At 35.8% G+C, this 19,296-nt stretch overlaps 1 protein-coding gene across 1 annotated transcript in view; it reads right to left on the reverse strand.

Moving 5' to 3' along the window:
* LOC139131957 (PDZ domain-containing protein 8-like) overlaps positions 1 to 19,296 on the reverse strand; it is a 105,527-nt gene that overhangs the window by 42,287 nt on the left and 43,944 nt on the right. Inside the window, exons 8-11 of the mRNA XM_070698294.1 lie at positions 18,807 to 18,889; positions 15,976 to 16,693; positions 13,376 to 13,605; positions 11,852 to 12,175 (exon numbers count right to left, since the gene is read on the reverse strand). Of these exons, the coding sequence (XP_070554395.1) occupies positions 11,852 to 12,175; positions 13,376 to 13,605; positions 15,976 to 16,693; positions 18,807 to 18,889 (1,355 nt within the window). The remainder of the gene's footprint in view (positions 1 to 11,851; positions 12,176 to 13,375; positions 13,606 to 15,975; positions 16,694 to 18,806; positions 18,890 to 19,296) is intronic.

The following is a 19,296-nucleotide window of genomic DNA, read 5'->3' on the forward strand; positions in this document are numbered from 1 at the left end:
TAGCACTTGTGGTTACTGAGTTATGGACATATACGTATATTCAAGGTCAAAGGTCATCGATGTCATGTGACATTTTGTCAAAAAAATTGTATTGCTAAGTAATCCCTATATACCAAAAATCAGACCTCTAGCTCTATTGGCTGGCTCAGAATTAGATATGTGCATAATTAATGAGGTACAGGATGTGGTGTCATAAGGTCTCCCATCATACCAAATATGAAGGGTGTAGCACTTGTGGTTACTGAGTTATGGACATATACGTATATTCAAGGTCAAAGGTCATGAAGGTCACATGACGTTTGTCAAAAAAAATTGTATTGCTAAGTTATGCCTATATACCAAAAATCAGACCTCTAGCTCTATTGGCTGGCTCAGAATTAGATATGCACATAATTAATGAGGTACAGGATATGGTGTCATAAGGTCTCCCATCATACCAAATATGAAGGGTGTAGCACTTGTGGTTACTGAGTTATGGACATATACGTATTTTCAAGGGCAAAGGTCATGAAGGTCACATGACGTTTTGTCAAAAAAATTGTATTGCTAAGTTATGCCTATATACCAAAAATCAGACCTCTAGCTCTATTGGCTGGCTCAGAATTAGATATGTGCATATTTAATGAGGTGCATGATGTGTCATCATATGGTCTCCTATCATGCCAAAAATGAATGATGTAGCTCTTGTGGTTACTGAGTTATGGACAAATATGTATATCCAAGGTCAAAGGTCATCGAGGTCACATGACATTTTGTTAAAAAAATTGTAATGCTAAGTTATCCCTATATACCAAAAATTAGACCGCTAGCTCTATTGGCTGGCTCAGAATTAGATATGCGCATAATTAATGAGGTACAGGATGTGGTGTCATAAGGTCTCCCATCATACCAAATATGAAGCATGTAGCACTTGTGGTTACTGAGTTATGGACATATACGTATATTCAAAGTCAAAGGTCATCGGGGTCACATGACATTTTGCCAAAAAAATTGTAATGCTAAGTTATCCCTATATACCAAAAATCAGAACTCTAGCTCTATTGGCTGGCTCAGAATTAGATATGCGCATATTTAATGAGGTACAGAATGTGGTGTCATAAGGTCTCCCATCATACCAAATATGAAGGGTGTAGCACTTGTGGTTACTTAGTTATGGACATATACTTATATTCAAGGTCAAAGGTCATGAAGGTCACGTGACATTTTGTCAAAAAAATTGTATTGCTAAGTTATCCCTATATACCAAAAATCAGACTTTTAGCTCTATTGGCTGGCTCAGAATTAGATATGCGCGTAATTAATGAGGTACAGGATGTGGTGTCATAAGGTCTCCCATCATACCAAATATCAGGGGTGTAGCACTTGTGGTTACTGAGTTATGGACATATACGTATATTCAAGGTCAAAGGTCATGAAGGTCACGTGACATTTTTTCAAAAAAATCGTAATGCTAAGTTATCCCTATATACCAAAAATCAGACCTCTAGCTCTATTGGCTGGCTCAGAATTAGATATGCGCATAATTAATGAGGTACAGGATGTGGTGTCATAAGGTCTCCCATCATACCAAATATGAAGGCTGTAGCACTTGTGGGTACTTAGTTATGGACATATACTTATATTCAAGGTCAAAGGTCATGAAGGTCATATGTGCATATTTAATGAGGTGCATGATGTGTCATCATAAGGTGTCCCATCAGGCCAAAAATGAATGATGTAGCTCTTGTGGTTACTGAGTTACGGACATATATGTATGTTTGAGGTCAAAGGTCATGGAAGTCATGTGACATTTTATTAAAAAAATTGTTTTCCGTTGTTATCCCTATATACCAAAAATCAGTTTTCTGGCTCTATTGGATTGCTGAGAATTAGATATGACTCTTACATAGGCCAGAATAAGCCATTGATATAGCTTAGCTGCAGAAGTATAGGGGAGGTCAAAGGTCATTGAAAAATCAGAAAAATAATACTTTAAAAATCTTCTTCTCAAAAACCGCCAGGTCAATTTCCTTGAAATTTCATATATAGCATCTAGGTAGTATTGCCTATAAAGTTTGCGAAAAGATTTTGGATCGGTCAAATTTTATGGAAATGGGACAGTAAAAAACATTTTCATTTCAAAATTGTAGCCAGGTCACATGTAATGCTCGGTGCATGTTTGCCTGTGTGATTACTCGATCTCTTCTTATTATTAGTATATTTGGCCACGACAATTTTTAGGTCACAGTTTTGAACTGTTGTCAAGCGCTGTTGTTTTGTGCCCAGTTACAAAGCAATATCAAACAAAGCAATGTCACATTTTACTGATTCCTCAAGACAGGGAGAGACGGAAAATCTGATTCAGTAATATAGAAAAAAGAGACATACAGAGTCCAAAATGCATTCAACTGTGTTCTCAACACTTCAAAAGAAGAAATGGTTGTCAGTACTCGATCAATATGACAGGAAAAAATAATCATGATTTGATACCGTTGATAATTGGAAATTAACATGGCTGAAATAATTTAGTGGTCAAATTAATTGGAAGGAAGATGAAATTCGTGCAAGACATGTTTGTTATGTGGAGACTGCTTCAAAGCATGGACATGACATTTTGTAGGTCAACAAATTCACCATTCAACAGTTGTATGCTGTATGTTACGAATAAAAAACAAGAAAAATCGCAATTGGGTATCATGTCAAAATCAAAGTGACCGCAATTACAAATGGAGTGATCTGTGACACTGGCCACTGGATGGACAACGTGTAAGTTGACATGGCCATATCCAAAAGACTATGATCAGTTCTCAACAGCGTCTCTCTCTCTCTCTCTCTCTCTCTCTCTCTCTCTGGCATATCATTGTTTTATTTTGTCGACATTTATCCAACAGGTTCGGGTCACTGCTCCATGCAACGGTGGTGTCACTTTCCTGTATCAGGTATACTCTCTGTCATCACCCTAATAATATTCATTTTTTCCTGTCATATTCCATATCAGATTCAAAAAACAACACAAACAATGCTGATAATATATCACATCTTTCGTATAGAAAGCCAGTAAAGTTTGTAACTGGTGACATGTCACGGCCTGGTGAAAGTTATCGCCATTGAATGTCTTAAACTTTTTAATTTTGCTTCCAAATGGACATATTGAAATGCACAGGCAACTTCTTGCGTAAAATATTGTAAGGCAATTATATGCATTACATTGTTGAGAAAGACAATGACTGTTCGTACATGGATGTCTATTTTTGTACACCAGTGGTTGGTACAACAGCCCAGAGCTAAAAGTTGCAACCATTTTAGTTGCACAGGCAACCAAATTCTACAAGATTGCGACTAAAGGATTTAGGTTAGTTGCATTTTGCTACTGAACTTTTATCAAGACATTTCTCTGTACTCAATCAAATTCAATGTGTACTCGCTTAGTGCTCACAAACCCCAAGGGCCGCAACCCATAAATACATACTCAAAGGTTTGAACACGTTTCCTCCACTCACAGACTCCTTGTCTGTGCTCTACTGCCTAGTGCTGCTAATGTGTCTGCTGATGTTGTCTTCATCTGTCAAAATATCCCATGAATATAATGATAAATTTTACTACAATCCAATCAAGTATCAGAAGCAGTTTTAGTGCTGTCACATCACTTTCAATTGAACTTTCATAATCTCAGCATAACTTGTCATCAAAATACAGCTGACAGGGAAAACAAGCCCATCAACGCGTAACTGCAACATGTTACATATGTTCAAGTGTGTAGTGAATATTCACATTAGTGAGATGGCAAGCCCACCAGACCATTTCCGGAAATCGTGCTTTAGAAAGTGTCAATTGGAGCATTGATTTTATGAAGTTGGAACTAAATTTGCCTGTTTTATGAAGGTTTCTGTTTTCAGCTAGATTTAAGTAGCCAGCACATTTGTTGAAATATCATAATATTGTTAGAATCTGCCAGGTAGTGACTGCAATAAGTTAGAACAACTTTTCTTAGCGATCAACCCAAGCGATCCACAAAAACTGGGATTCAACACGCATATACTTTTGAGTTTTCGTTCTCTTGCCTACAAAAGTAGTTATAAGCTGCTAGCGGCTTAATTCGACCCCCTAATATTGTACTGCTGAAAGTTTTTGGCATGATCTGAAGAACAGAGTTGCATTGAATGAGGAGCGGTGCAAACTACATTACACTAAAACTGGATCCCACAGTAAAAAGTGACCAAAAGCGATCAAGTCAGTCTCAACTGATACTAGACTGCTGAAAGCTATTTTTCCTAGAGTACATGTTTTTCTCGATATTTTGAGATACAAATAAATTTCATTGCATTCTGATATATCGTATCACAACGCCAGTTGATCAATGTGTACTGACAATGAGATCAAGAGTCAACATTGTCTAAGATTTACTTGGGAAGAAAAATATTCAATTGATTCACTAACACAACCAGAATGAGCATTTTCTTCAACTTCAAAAAATAAGTCATCGCCTTTCCTTGACACTCTCATTTTTGTATGAAAATACTCTGTCCCAAGTAGGAAAAAATGCCGGGGTTTTGCATCGGCCGTACTAGCCGACACATCTATATTTCTTCAGCTATTTTTCAGCATTTTGCAAAAGATACCGCCAACTAATCCTTTTAGTGCATGGGGCACATCTGTCTACGTGTGTTAGGAACAAGTAACATGTGGTTTAGAACATAATATCTGTAAAATTAGGAAGAATATTGATGAGAAAATATTGAGCTGGATTCACAAACAGAAAGAGTCAGCAAATTTCAATCAACAGGGGATGGAAAGAATTCGGAAAAGACGACGAGAAAGAAAGAAAGTAGGAAATTTCTTTTGATTTTTTTTTCGCTATTAGCGCCGTGTCGGTTTATAAACCGACATGGCATTCTCACTCTCAGCGCCATGTCGGTATATAAACTGACAGTGGTTGCATTCTATGCATTATGCCTAACTTAGATATCGGGTCAGTCACAATCAGGGTGCGCTAGATGATTTTCATTTGTTATGGACATATATCTGCTATTCAGACTGATATTATATTGCTTATTTGTTTCTAATAAATAGTAATAGTTGTATCTAACTTGGTCACATAAAGAAATATTGCATATATTGTGCAGGTTTGGTTGTACATCCACAAAAATGCCTTTAAAAACTGTAAAAAGTAGCGTTATGCTGTTTCACTTCAAAATGTACTTAATTTCAAAATGTTTTTTGGAACACAGTGTTAAAATTGTGGAATTTTTAGCTTACATATGTTATTGCAGAATACCTAATCTTTCTTTCACAAGTTATTTCATGTGATTATGTGCATCGGAACAGAAACTGTGGTATTTTTACCAAAACTGTAACATCGTTATGTTTTTTGTGTTTTATGACCATAAGTACATATACCTTTACTTTTTATGTAGAAAAATGGGTAAAATATTGTAATATTGAATTTAATTCCAACCTCAACATCCATGGCAAGCAGTTTATACACCAAAATTAAAATAAAATTGCATATTGTATTGTTTTGTGAATAAATGAAAATGGAGATTGTTGTGGTCGGAATTTCTTGTAGCGTCCGTGACTCACTCATATCTTAAGGACAACAGGAGTATAAAAGATCTGATGTCACAGGCCTAAGTGTCAATAGGTGCCTACCTTAAATAAACAAATTATATAATTACTGTCCCTTGCATTCACTATTAATATTCCAAAAATATGGAAATGTAGCATCCGTGACGGTGTAGCGTCCGTGACGGTGTTTACTACATAGTCATAATTAATAACTATATTTAAAACATTTTAAAGCAGTTAATCCACTGAAACATAAATACTAGTGTGTATTGGGTGTACATACATGGAGTTGTGTTACAAAATGTCTTCAAGGCATAAAACTGTAAATTTGCACAAAATTGATTTTTTAAAAAGTAATAAAACACTCAAAAATTATGTTGAGCCTCAACTGTAACACTTAGATTGGTGTTTTTTAAGAATGCAGTAATTATATTGAATATGTTATTAGAATTCTAGTGAAAGAACAATGAATTCTGTGCTGTATATGCATTTATTATTGTGTATTCCATTTCAATTCATTATGTCACGGATGCTACAATAAAATGCAAACATTGTTTTTCAGATTATAAGCCAATCTGAATGTGAAATAACCACCACATTTTATTGTTTTGTTATTACATTTTGAATTTTAAAAAATCAAGGGGGTAAGAAATGACATTTGTGTTAACTCTGTCTCCACCACTTTCACATATTATGAAGGCAGAGAGTACGAACGTAAAGTTGGCATCATCCTCATCCTCATCCTCAGGTGACCTTTCTAGCTGACGCTAAAATGACGCTACTCAGCATCAGCTTCAGCGTCGTATCCAAAGATTGCCGAAGTTACGCTACCTGATGATGGATAAATGATAAATTCGCCCATAACTTAAGAAAATAACAACTCCATTCTTTCTAAACTTTCTTTTGAATCCTAAAACTGGTTTGCAGGTAATATTTTATCGTTTGAATATCTCATATGGAATAGTTTTTTGGAAATGTTCGTAATTTTCAGTCCATTGATCCGCGGATGTGTTTGTTGGTATCCTCTTAATTCTTGCGTTAAGATTTTCCAAACATTGGTGCAAAAAAGGTAGACATGGTCCGAAATGTGTAAAAATCGCCACCATGAGAGGTGATATGAAAGCCCTAATTATTCAAAAGACATATAAAACTATTAACTTGTATAACTATGACTTGAGGCCTGAAAAGTCAATGTATTAAACATAAAACCTTTGAACTTTAAGGAAATTAAGGGCTAAGAATGTGTTGCGTTATAACTACAACGTGAGAAACGGATATTGAGAGGAGAGGTAACTAAATATTATGAAATGCAAATCCCACTGTGTTTTAATTAACATTTACAGTGATATGAAACTTGGAGCACATTTTTAAAGACATTTTTACACTTATCATTCCATCAGACGCATTTGGGAATAATCGGATCTGACGCCGGTGGAGCTGACGCTGTAGCGTCATCCTCATCCTCATTTTTGCGTGACCCCTGATGCTGAGGATGAGGATGAGTATGACGCCAACTTTACGCTCGTCAGAGAGTACAGATATATTATAGAACAGAGGTCAAAGGTTGGCAGACTACGTCTCTGATCTCCAGCCTCACCTAGGTGTGTGTGCGCCCCATCCTGACAGGTGTTAGAACAGCTGCCAGCCATTTGGATTTCTTGGGTGGTGTGTCAGATACATTGTAGCAAATTTTATTGTGGGACCACAGGTCAAAGTTTAACAACCTGTGGCTCTAGCCTGATCTTGGTGTCTAGTTTTATCTTGGTTTTACACTTTAAGTAAGGCACAAGCAATGTTAACTTCTGTGTTTTTTGATGTATTGAAAGTTTATTACTGGTATAGACATTTTTCACATACTCCAACTGATTTTTGCAGTAGTTGCTATAGCTTTCTTGTTCAATTTAAAGAAATCGTCAATGTTTTGACACAATTTTCACAATTTAAATGTTTGATAGAGAAAGGTTTTGGAGAAAAGAGAAAGAAAAAACCAGATTGTTGATTGCTTTTTATATTTCAAATTGCCTAACTTTCAAGTTTGATTTTGGTAGCGTCCGTGACAAAATTACATGTCATACTAAACAGAAAATATTTTAGAAAGAAGTTCATTTTGATTACACTAAATGGTATTAATATTGTTGCTATAGCATGGTTAATTCATGACAATAAAACTTTTTAAGTACAGCATACCAGTGGAAGGACATAGAGAAGTTGAAAGTCCTATTAAAAAATATGATCAATATTGTTGTATTTCTCACTAAACTTGAGGTTGTGTTTATTCATGGAAAAATTAAGTAAATCATACCAAGTATAGCTTATTTTAATGCCAATATGCATCTTTTATATTGTAATAACATAAGAAAGCATTAACAAATCATTGTTTAAAATTTTATTATGACATTTGTGTTTCATGTACAACATTTCTGTAGCGTCCGTGACACTGCGTCGACCATATAAAACATGTGCACTGTGGTAAAACTAATGACGTTTGCTTCACCAAATTTTAGGAAGATATGCCCCATACCATAACCTTTCAACATATTATTTAACTGGACAGTAATCATGAACTTGAAATTTTGACCTAAGTGACACACTCTAGCGCACCCTGATTGTGACTGACCCGTCATGCATTGCCGAACTCAGCCAGAAGGCTATTCCTGACCCTTTGAACCCAGTTTAGTACCATATAAGGACTAAAATAATGACATCATGTAGCCTAATGATAAAAATTTCTCGTAATTTATGCAAACTTTCTGTAAACAGGTAAATGGTTGTCATTAATATTCAATCAGGTCTGTAGTTTCGCCCATACACAGATATGGACACAGTGCACTGAACGAAACACGCTTCTGCCTTCGATGACCCTTCTGTACGGGAATGTCTAGATGCTTTACACGATAAATATGTTGTTGTGCCTGCAGACAAAGCATCAAACAACATCATTTTTGTCTGCAAGCAATATTACATTCAATGTTTAAATAACGAACTTCAGATTAACTCAGATGATGAGAGTAGCACAACATACTCTCTTTCAACCTTATCTGAAGAGGAAATATTGCAGAACCATTCAACAGTTTTGAGTGAGTTTGGCATCGAGTTAGCACAAGATGACAAGGTATTACCTAATCTATATTGGATTCCTAAGATCCATAAGAATCCCTATAAACAACATTTCATAGCTGGTTCCAGTAAGTGTACAACAAAACGCTTGTCACAACTTTTAACCATCATTTTATCAACCATTAAATCTGGTTTGGTACGGTATTGTGACAAAATTTATGAAACTAGTGGGGTCAATCAAATGTGGATATTAAAGAACTCCAAAGAATTGTTACATATTTTACAAAATAACAAAAACATGTACAATTCAATCCACACATTTGATTTTTCAACATTGTACACAACCATCCCACATAACAAACTTAAAGACAGGCTATCATCTCTCGTGAAGAAAGCCTTCTTTTACAAGAATGGTAGTCGTAGGTATGAATACATTGCCATCAAGCGCAACTTAGGCTATTTCACCAACAACAGTGATGCCAAACTCAAATACAGTGATGTTGAGGTGATTCAAATGCTATATTTCCTAATTGACAACATATTTATCAAGTTTGCTGGCATGACATTCAGGCAAACCATAGGCATTCCCATGGGCACAAACTGCGCCCCACTTCTTGCAGACTTATTTTTATATTCGTATGAAGCAGAGTTCATGCAATCACTTCAGAAATCTGGGTGTAAAAGGATTGCCAAGCGATTTAACAACACCCACAGATATATTGATGATCTCATCAGTTTAAACAATCCTGGTATATCCAATTATCTACACCACATCTACCCAGATGATTTAGAAATAAAGAAACAACTGAAAGTGTGGACTCGGCATCATACCTAGATGTATTGTTTGAAATTAGACATATACTCTATATACTAAGCTGTATGACAAAAGAGACGATTTCAATTTTGAAATCATAAACTTTCCCTTTTTGTCGAGCAATATACCATCATCTCCAGCTTATGGTGTGTATATTTCACAACTCCTCAGATTCAGTAGAGCATGCCATTCATATGAAGACTTTCGAGTTAGACACAGCCTATTAGCTCAAAAGTTAGTGAGGCAAGGATTCTCAGAAAGTAGATTAGTGAAATCATTTAAGAAGTTCTACGGTAGATACGGAGATGTTGTATCCAAATATGACCTGTCTGTTTCTCAAATGATGAGTGACAGCATACCAAATTTTGACTCACAAAAGTAATTTGGTGAATTCACCAAATAACAATGAATTTGTCGCTTTTGGTCAATCTTGACGAGTGCGGCTAGCTGGCAGGGTACGCTTACCCATTCCGGACACCTGGTACCACCACTATTTCGTGGTTCAAGATGGCCCCATTGCCTTTAAATTTGTCATCATCTATATGTTCCTTGGACCTGGTAAATTTCATAGTTTACCTTGAATGATAACGATTATTGGACCTGATTTGATGTCTATTACCATGCCATAAACATGGAAGACGATTATGTTATGACAAGCTACTTCCCTCTGAGTGATAGACATGGTATATTTTACAGGTTTTTTTTAGAATATTGCACAGCCTAGTGTGAATGTGGGTGATTGCACAATGCCATACCCATCGGAAGATGGTCCCTTCCATATCACCTGATAAAAGCACCAAGCTTGGCGCTTTTTACACATGATTCAAATTACATGGAGTTGATGAAACCCTAACATACAACTTCTGGCGCTATTTTATCCGTTTTAGTAAGAAATTGCATTTATAAATGGCAAAATGGCTTTTCCGGAATAAGAGACCACAAAGCTTGCACTTATGTAAAAATAACGTCAAGGACACTATGTGCTTACATTCGGTTTGAATTGGTCCATTCAAGAAATATTTAAACCAGAAAAACAAGAATAAAATTGTAACAAAATGGCGGCCATGCGGCCATATTGGATCATATCATGAAACAAATTGACGTGCATATGTATGACATAGGTCAATGTCCTTGTACCAACTTTGAAACAAACTGTTAAATCAAGGTTACACCAGAGCAAGACTTGTCTCTACATTCAAACACTTTTTTGGCAGGTACCGCAAGCTGGTAGATAAATACAATATCTCTCTTCGACAAATGATCGCTGATGGCATCGGTGACATAGGGCCTTAGTTAGTGACCACTACCTATCTGACTTACAGATTGATATATGGTGGGTGCCACATGTGGGGCAGGATGCACTTACTATTTTTGAAACACCTGACATCACTTCTTGGTCTTTTGGCCAGAGGTCCATATATCTTTCTTTCATGAATTTGACTTTGTTTGTGTACCATCTATTTACTGTCTGTTCTGTGCTGTTTTGTGTCTATGTGTACAACTATTGTATTACGAATTCTGACCTAGTGTTATCAGATTATGGATTGGTATGATTGTGATTATTTGAATAAAATCAGTTGAGACATGCCTGCGTTATCGCTCAGGACATGAAAAAATCGTAACAAAATGGCTGTACGGCGGCCATATTGGATCGTATCACAAAACAAATTGATGTGCATATGTATGACATAAGGAGTAATCCTTGTACCAAGTTTGAATGAAATTGCTGAAGTCTGAGATATCTGCTTGAATGAATGCACACACACATGTATGGACATGACCAAACCTATAAGTATCCGAGGACGATGTCCATGTGGATTAATAAATAACACCTAGTGACGGTACCGGTATACCACTAGGTTTTAACCACTTCACTTCATATATGCACTGGTCAACAGGTCAAAATTTCGTGGTATACTGTTGCTGGGTGTGTTTTATTGCTTAAAAAATCTCTAAATACCATGCACTATCATTTTTATGAATACACTAAGAATAAATTACCCAGTATATGTGTACGTAATATCAGGAACACGTATAGATCTGTTCAATAGTAATTAATTGACCGAATTTTGATTTCGTGTTATTGTGACTGTAATCTGACACATTACCATGAGAAATGAAATCTTTTGAGTGCTAACAGTGTACTTCAATAATGCACTGCACTAATGCATGAGATAGTTTCAAGCAAATGACTCTTGTCTTGCAATATTTGTAAAATCTTAATCTGGTTTTCTATAGTGCCTAACCTACTAATTATATGCATGAACACTATTTGAAAAGGGAGTGTGTTCTAATTTCACCGATTTCACAACAGACAATTGCCTGTTGTCTGCACTTCAAAAATCTGTCTTTTTTCTAAAAGTTGTCTAAATTTGAAATATGTCTGTGTTGAAAAATTACTATACAGTGCTCAACAAACAACAAAACTTGACTAACCTAATTTCTGCTGCCTGAGGTGTTGAATTTGCTGCTTGCTCTTTCTTCTCAAATGTATCTTGAGGAGCTGGTATTTTCTTTGTTGAAGTACATGCATCTTGTGTGATTTTATTCTGGTATGAAGACACAGAGGTTGTGCTCTTCTTCGGTTGACGTTCTACTTCTGGTGATGAATGAGTTTGTATCTTGACTTCCATTTCTTCTTTGATCTGATTTTGCAACGCTGGATCTGGCAAATGATGGAACAGGAGGGTAACATCACCGTAACACAGCCTTTCATCAAAGCCACGATGAGCTGCTAATTCGGGATGTAGACCTCGTCGACTTAAAGAAAAACGGTAAAATTTTATGGTTAGTGCAAGCTTGCTTAAATGCAGATTATTTTGGTTTTCCATTGACTTTTGTTCCATATTACGCATCAAGTAGAAATCATGGAATGACTTTGCCATTTTAAAAACTTATTCATATCACAATTAATGTGCACATTTAGATGTACTTAACCAGATTGATCTGATCCTTAGGTACTTTCTCAGAATAATATTGTCACAGATGATCAAAAAGAATTGTTTGTTTGTTTATTTGTTTGTTTGTTTGTTTGTTTGTTTAGGAAACATAGGACAATATTTGATTTGCACCATTGCATTTTTAATTTTCTAATAATTTTTTCCATTCATTAATTTTGCAAAATATTCTATAAAATATGTTTAGATTGTAGTAAAAAGCATCAACATTGCAACTAAATGGCTGAAAATCAAGTTTTCTAGGTTCTATAAATGCCCTTCTTTCAGGTGACAAGCAATGACCAATGGAGGTGGTCATCCTCCGTTAATATAAACCAGTATATTTGTTATGTTCGAGAAAAAAATCAATATTTTGTTTTATTTGCTAAACTTCACATTGCTATTGCTTTTTTTCCCTGTCATCTACTGCATATAGCCTCTGTATTTACATTCCTCACTCAATCAATCAATAAGAAAGAATAATTCAAAGTAGACAGTTAAAAAAGTCTAGGAGTTTCTGTACACATGGGTGACATAGCCAGCAACAACAGGAATCTGTGCTGTTATAAATCAGGGTGAATATCAGCAGTATCAAAGGAGAAGCTATTTGAACAAAAAATGGGAAAACCTAAAAACAAAATGATTTGGATATGAAATTTCCTCATCATTTTGACAAGACAAATCAAATTTCAGTCATCCTGAATGACTTGTACACAAAAATCAGACTTTTGAGCAGTGGATTTAGGAGAGGAACTGCAAAGTTGATTGCAGATGCAGATGCAGATGACAATGGACAATTAACCTTTCTAAATAGCTACACATTGTTCACAATGGAGCTAAAAATCACTAACTTCAAACCACTTCACAACTACCGTACAAGAAAAGTCTTCTCTGTCTTTATGCATTACATATGAAAATCATGACTGTAATAGAAATGTTAATGAGATTATATTCAGTATGGCATGCCCCAAATACCGAACAAATAATATTTCTATCCGGTCTTTAATAAAATTTTAAAACCTACCTTGACCCTGCTCTTCTTTCTGGAGGTTGAAGATGAAATGTCTGCAGTAGTTCTCCTGATGCTGTGGTTAGACATTGTAGTGCAACATTCATGAGTGGAACACTTGTGAAACTGATCAAGGTTTCCTTGTCTGGTTTTGCAGGAATAAAGCCTTTACACCAAACACAGACATGCAAATACTGGTCTGATTCAAACACATCAAATTGGAATGTCTCATCCCACGCAGGATCCTACCAACAAATCGTATTGAAAGCATCCTCAGTGGTCTACATGACAGTAAATGCATATTACTTGTAATATTTGTCACTAATTATAATCGAAGCATTTAATAAAATTGTTTGGAAAACAAGTCATCATAAATATTAAATTCCCACTAGGCTCTGGATCATCCATTTGTGAAAACTATTGATTCCTGTAAGGATCATTACAGTATATGTTTATGATTGGTAAATCTCCAATAAAATGATTTATGATTGGTGAATCACTGACAATTTATGATTTGTGAATCATTGATAATATATGATTAGTGAATCACTGACAATGCACGATTGGTGAATCACTGACAATCTATGATTGGTGAATCAATGACAGTGTAAGATTGGTGAATCACTTACAATCTATGATTGGTGAATCACTGACAATCTATGATTGGTGAATCAATGACAGTGTACGATTGGTGGATCACCTACGATCTATGATTGGTGAATCAATGACAGTGTACGATTGGTGAATCACTGACAATCTATGATTGGTGAATCACTGACAATCTATGATTGGTGAATCAATGACAGTGTACGATTGGTGGATCACCTACGATCTATGATTGGTGAATCAATGACAGTGTACGATTGGTGAATCACTTACAATCTATGATTGGTGAATCACTGACAATCTATGATTGGTGAATCAATGACAGTGTACGATTGGTGAATCACTTACAATCTATGATTGGTGAATCACTGACAATCTATGATTGGTGAATCAATGACAATCTATGATTGGCGAATCACTGACAATCTATGATTGGTGAATCACTGACAATCTATGATTGGTGAATCAATGACAGTGTACGATTGGTGAATCACTTACAATCTATGGTTGGTGAATCACTTACAATCTATGATTGGTGAATCAATGACAGTGTACGATTGGTGAATCACATACAATCTATGATTGGTGAATCACTGACAATCTATGATTGGTGAATCAATGACAGTGTACGATTGGTGAATCACTTACAATCTATGATTGGTGAATCACTGACAATGTATGATTGGTAAATCACTTACAATCTATGATTGGTGAATCACTGACAATCTATGATTGGTGAATCAATGACAGTGTACGATTGGTGAATCACTTACAATCTATGATTGGTGAATCACTTACAATCTATGATTGGTGAATCAATGACAGTGTACGATTGGTGAATCACATACAATCTATGATTGGTGAATCACTGACAATCTATGATTGGTGAATCAATGACAATCTATGATTGGTGAATCACTTACAATCTATGATTGGTGAATCACTTACAATCTATGATTGGTGAATCACTGACAATCTATGATTGGTGAATCAATGACAATCTATGATTGGTGAATCACTTACAATCTATGATTGGTGAATCGCTGACAATCTATGATTGGTGAATCACTGACAGTTTATGATTGGTGAATCAATGACAATCTATGATTGGCGAATCACTGACAATCTATGATTGGTGAATCTCTGACAATCTATGATTGGTGAATCAATGACAATGTATGATTGGTGAATCGATAACAATCTATGATTGGTGAATCAATAACAATGTATGATTGGTGAATCACTGACAGTCTACGATTGGTGAATCACTGACAGTCTACGATTGGTGAATCACTGACAGTCTATGATTGGTGAATCACTGACAGTCTATGATTGGTGAATCACTGACAGTCTATGATTGGTGAATCACTGACAGTCTATGATTGGTGAATCACTGACAGTCTATGATTGGTGAATCAATGACAATGTATGATTGGTGAATCAATGACAATCTATGATTGGTGAATCAATAACAATGTATGATTGGTGAATCACTGACAGTCTATGATTGGTGAATCACTGACAGTTTATGATTGGTGAATCACTGACAGTCTATGATTGGTGAATCGCTGACAGTCTCTGATTGGTGAATCACTGACAGTCTATGATTGGTGAATCACTGACAGTCTATGATTGGTAAATCACTGACAATCTATGATTGGTGAATCACTGACAATCTATGATTGGTGAATCGCTGACAGTCTATGAGTACCTTTCTTTCAATCTTTCTGTCTCAGTGTACCTCTCTAAACATGACCTTGAAATATTTAAGAGGAAACCAACAATGGTCTGCACCTCCTGCAACTTACTAGCATTGCTGAGACATGTGATGTCATTCTGATATCAATGTTTAACTTTCTAGCATTGTTGGGACATGTGATGTCATCTTAGTATTTTATGTATAACTTACTAGTATTGCTAGGACATGTGACGTCATCTTAGTATAATTGTATAACTTACTAGCATTGCTAGAACATGTGATTTCATCTTGGTGTCAATAAATAACTTACTAGCATTGCTGGAACATGTGATGTCATCCTAGTTTCAATATCATTCAAGTCTTCTAACTTAGTCATCAGAGAGCTCAGAGAAGCACCATCAGCGATGTCCTTTGATGACTCCAAACAGTCAGCGTCTCCAACTACATCTTTCAATGATTGCGTACTTCCTCTTCTACTAAGATTTTCTGCATTATCTGTCACCTGGAGAGTACTGTCCAGTTTGTTTTGATCACACTCCTTCTTACTAATAACCTCATTACCATCACCTGATGGAACTTCAAGACTTGATTTTCTCTTACTTTCTTTGATTATTTCACTATCTTCAGTTTTTATAACATCATTTTTCACAGGTTTGCAATCTGTTGATTTGCCATCATCGCCTTTGCCACTGAATGCCCGCACTCCAGCTCCAACTGCAGTCTGTAGTTTTCGTTTGATTAACATAGGAGAACTGGTGGCTTTCTGTTTGGCATTGCCATCTTCAATATCTGGAGCATTGATGGAAGCTGATGCTACAGCTTGACTATCTATAGTTGAAGTAGAGTCAATCTTTTTGATGGTGATGTTTACATAATCATCATCCTCCTTGTTGTCCTGTTGCTTCGCATCATTATCAGATCTCAGATTTACTGATTCCTCTGCATACATGGTTTGGTTCTGTATTGTCTCTGAGAAACTTCCATCATCTGGCAAAGTGACATGTGGTCTTCTAACCTTCATCATAACTCTGCTCATTGAAAAAAGTAGTTCATCATCAATAATGCATCCTCATTCAATTACCCTCAAGGGTTTTAATAAAGTATCTTATCTTATTGTTAATGATCAATACATCTCATTGTCGTCAATCATCAATGCATTTCATTCTCATTATCATTAATCAATACATTTCATTCTCATTGTTCAATAATACACTTCATTCTCATTATCATTACCCATAAATAAATTTCATTCTCATTGACCATTTTGTTGTTGATCATCAATACATTTCATTCTCATTATCACTGATCATTAGTGCACTTTATTCACATTATCAAGTCATTGCACACCAGACTACATATTCATTCACATCAGGATTCCTTTCAATGGATTAGGATTAGATAAAGCAGCACAGCTTCAGAAGAATTATTTGAATAACATTAGGTCTTTTACCTAAATATCTTCAAAATGTATTTTGCATCTTTAGCAATGGCAGGAATGAATTGAGCTCAAATGATTGAACAGGTTTTGTTTAATGCCAATGTAAAATGAAATTGAGCTGCCTTAACAATAAACCTTTGCTCTGTTGTCTCATTACCATACTCGTCAGAGTATAAGCCCCAGATTCGGCAACACTAAATGGCAGTAAAACTCGGGGAGGGGCTTATACTCGAGCAAATCCATGTTATCTGCCATGGACGCTTAATTTATGCTCATTTTATGCAAAAAAATTTCAACACCACTCGATCTTTCTATCTCTTTCAAAATCGACTTACACATCCAAAGAAATTGATTACACGATCTCTGAATACAGAAGTGACATTTTGGTGAAATTTCAGCATCAAAAAAACCCCAAACTTGAAACAAAGACATCATGTATGCTACTGATCAACAGTAATGTCAACTGGCATGCATTGCCTACACGGAAAGGCAACTCAATATTTCAGTATCAAACTGTATACATCTTGTGAAAACAACAACATAGTAGTGAAAATTGTAATAGTCACCAGGAAAAAGTCTTCACAAATGAAAGGATAATTGCTTCAAACAAAAGAAACTGCATGTTTAGAAGATGAAAACATCGTGATCGTGAAAATAAACAATGGCGGATGGAGTGAGACTATTCTATTTAGGCGACAAGGGTGAGCAAGGTCAAAGAATCAAGAAAGTACTGGAAAAATGTCATTTTCCTTACAATGCTGTCAAGGGAACTCCAGTTTCCCATTATTTTAGCATCTTTTACAAGTTTCTTTATTATCTAAAAGTAATTTTACCAAGTTTAATGACCAAATATACTATCCTAACCTATCTGTCTTTGAGTTACACTAGGGTAGGGGCTTAACACAGATGTAATGCACTTTCAAAAATCCTCCGAAATCAGCAGGGGGCTTATACATGAGCAGGGGCTTATACTCGGACGAGTATGGTAATACCATCTACTATCAAATACCGTCAAGGACAGTGTGCTCATATTTGGCTTGAATTGGTCCATTCAAGAAATATTTAAACCAGAAAGACAAGAATGACAAAAGTAAATAAGGTCTGAAACTTTAGGTACTGCAGGTAAACTTTAGCAACATGCATAGCAGAGGAATGCTTCAACACAGTCCCTCTTGAGTAGGTCTGCCAATATGTAACAGTTCATGAACAATGACAGGAAATGACTCATAAGCTGTTTAAGTTACTGCCACCACTCCTACACATAATAGGTAAACTGCATACAAATTGGATAGAGATCATAGACGCTCTGACTCAGATGTGTAGGCTATTTCAGTTACTACCACAATTCCTGCACATTTGCAGGATTTCCCCTTTCTCTTACCTCGATCATTTGCATATTTTTGACACTGACATGTTCATTTGAACAACATCACATCTCAACCCCTGGGTCTACCTGTACTCCAAATACTAAGATGGCAGTATGGTGGTTTGAGAGCTTTTGCGTCGGACGGACGTACATCCGCACATACATACATACAGACATACAAACGCCACCGACTCACCATATGGTATAAGCTCTTTTTGGTATTAATATACATACCAAATATGTGCTACAAATTGTCTAATTATCAGGCCTACTGCTATTTTTCTCACTACATTATTGGTAACATAAATTATATTTTGGCCTGAATATGTTTACTTACTTCTCTCCAGCTTGTTTAACAAGTTTAGCTGCCTGTTTGACTGATGTTACCTTGCCGCCATCAATGGAAACCAAAACATCACCCTTCAAGAATAAAAGATTGTGTCATTAATTAGTAAAATTGGAGGTGTTTCCAAAAATGGTCATTATTGCTATGTTAAAGTCCTTATAGGAAGATCAACTTTTAAAGTCATGGCAAAAGCAACTAAATTATTCAAAAACTGTAAGACAGAGTCAAATCAATAGCACCTGCAATGGTAAAGATCTCCTTAAAGTGGAAATGAGTAAATCATAAATCTCTTGAATCACGCATCTCCAAACAAAGCCATACTTAACAAAATATTAGAATAACATAACTCCAAACAAAGCCAGACTTCCTAAAATATTTGAATCATACTGTACAACTCCTTACATTCAATGAGTTGTTGAAATGTTTGAGTCATGTCACTCTTGAAAAAGAGCCATGCCACTCTTGACAAAGAGTCATGTCA

This window comes from Ptychodera flava, chromosome 4 (assembly GCF_041260155.1).
Source record: "Ptychodera flava strain L36383 chromosome 4, AS_Pfla_20210202, whole genome shotgun sequence".
NCBI classification, from domain to species: domain Eukaryota; kingdom Metazoa; phylum Hemichordata; class Enteropneusta; family Ptychoderidae; genus Ptychodera; species Ptychodera flava.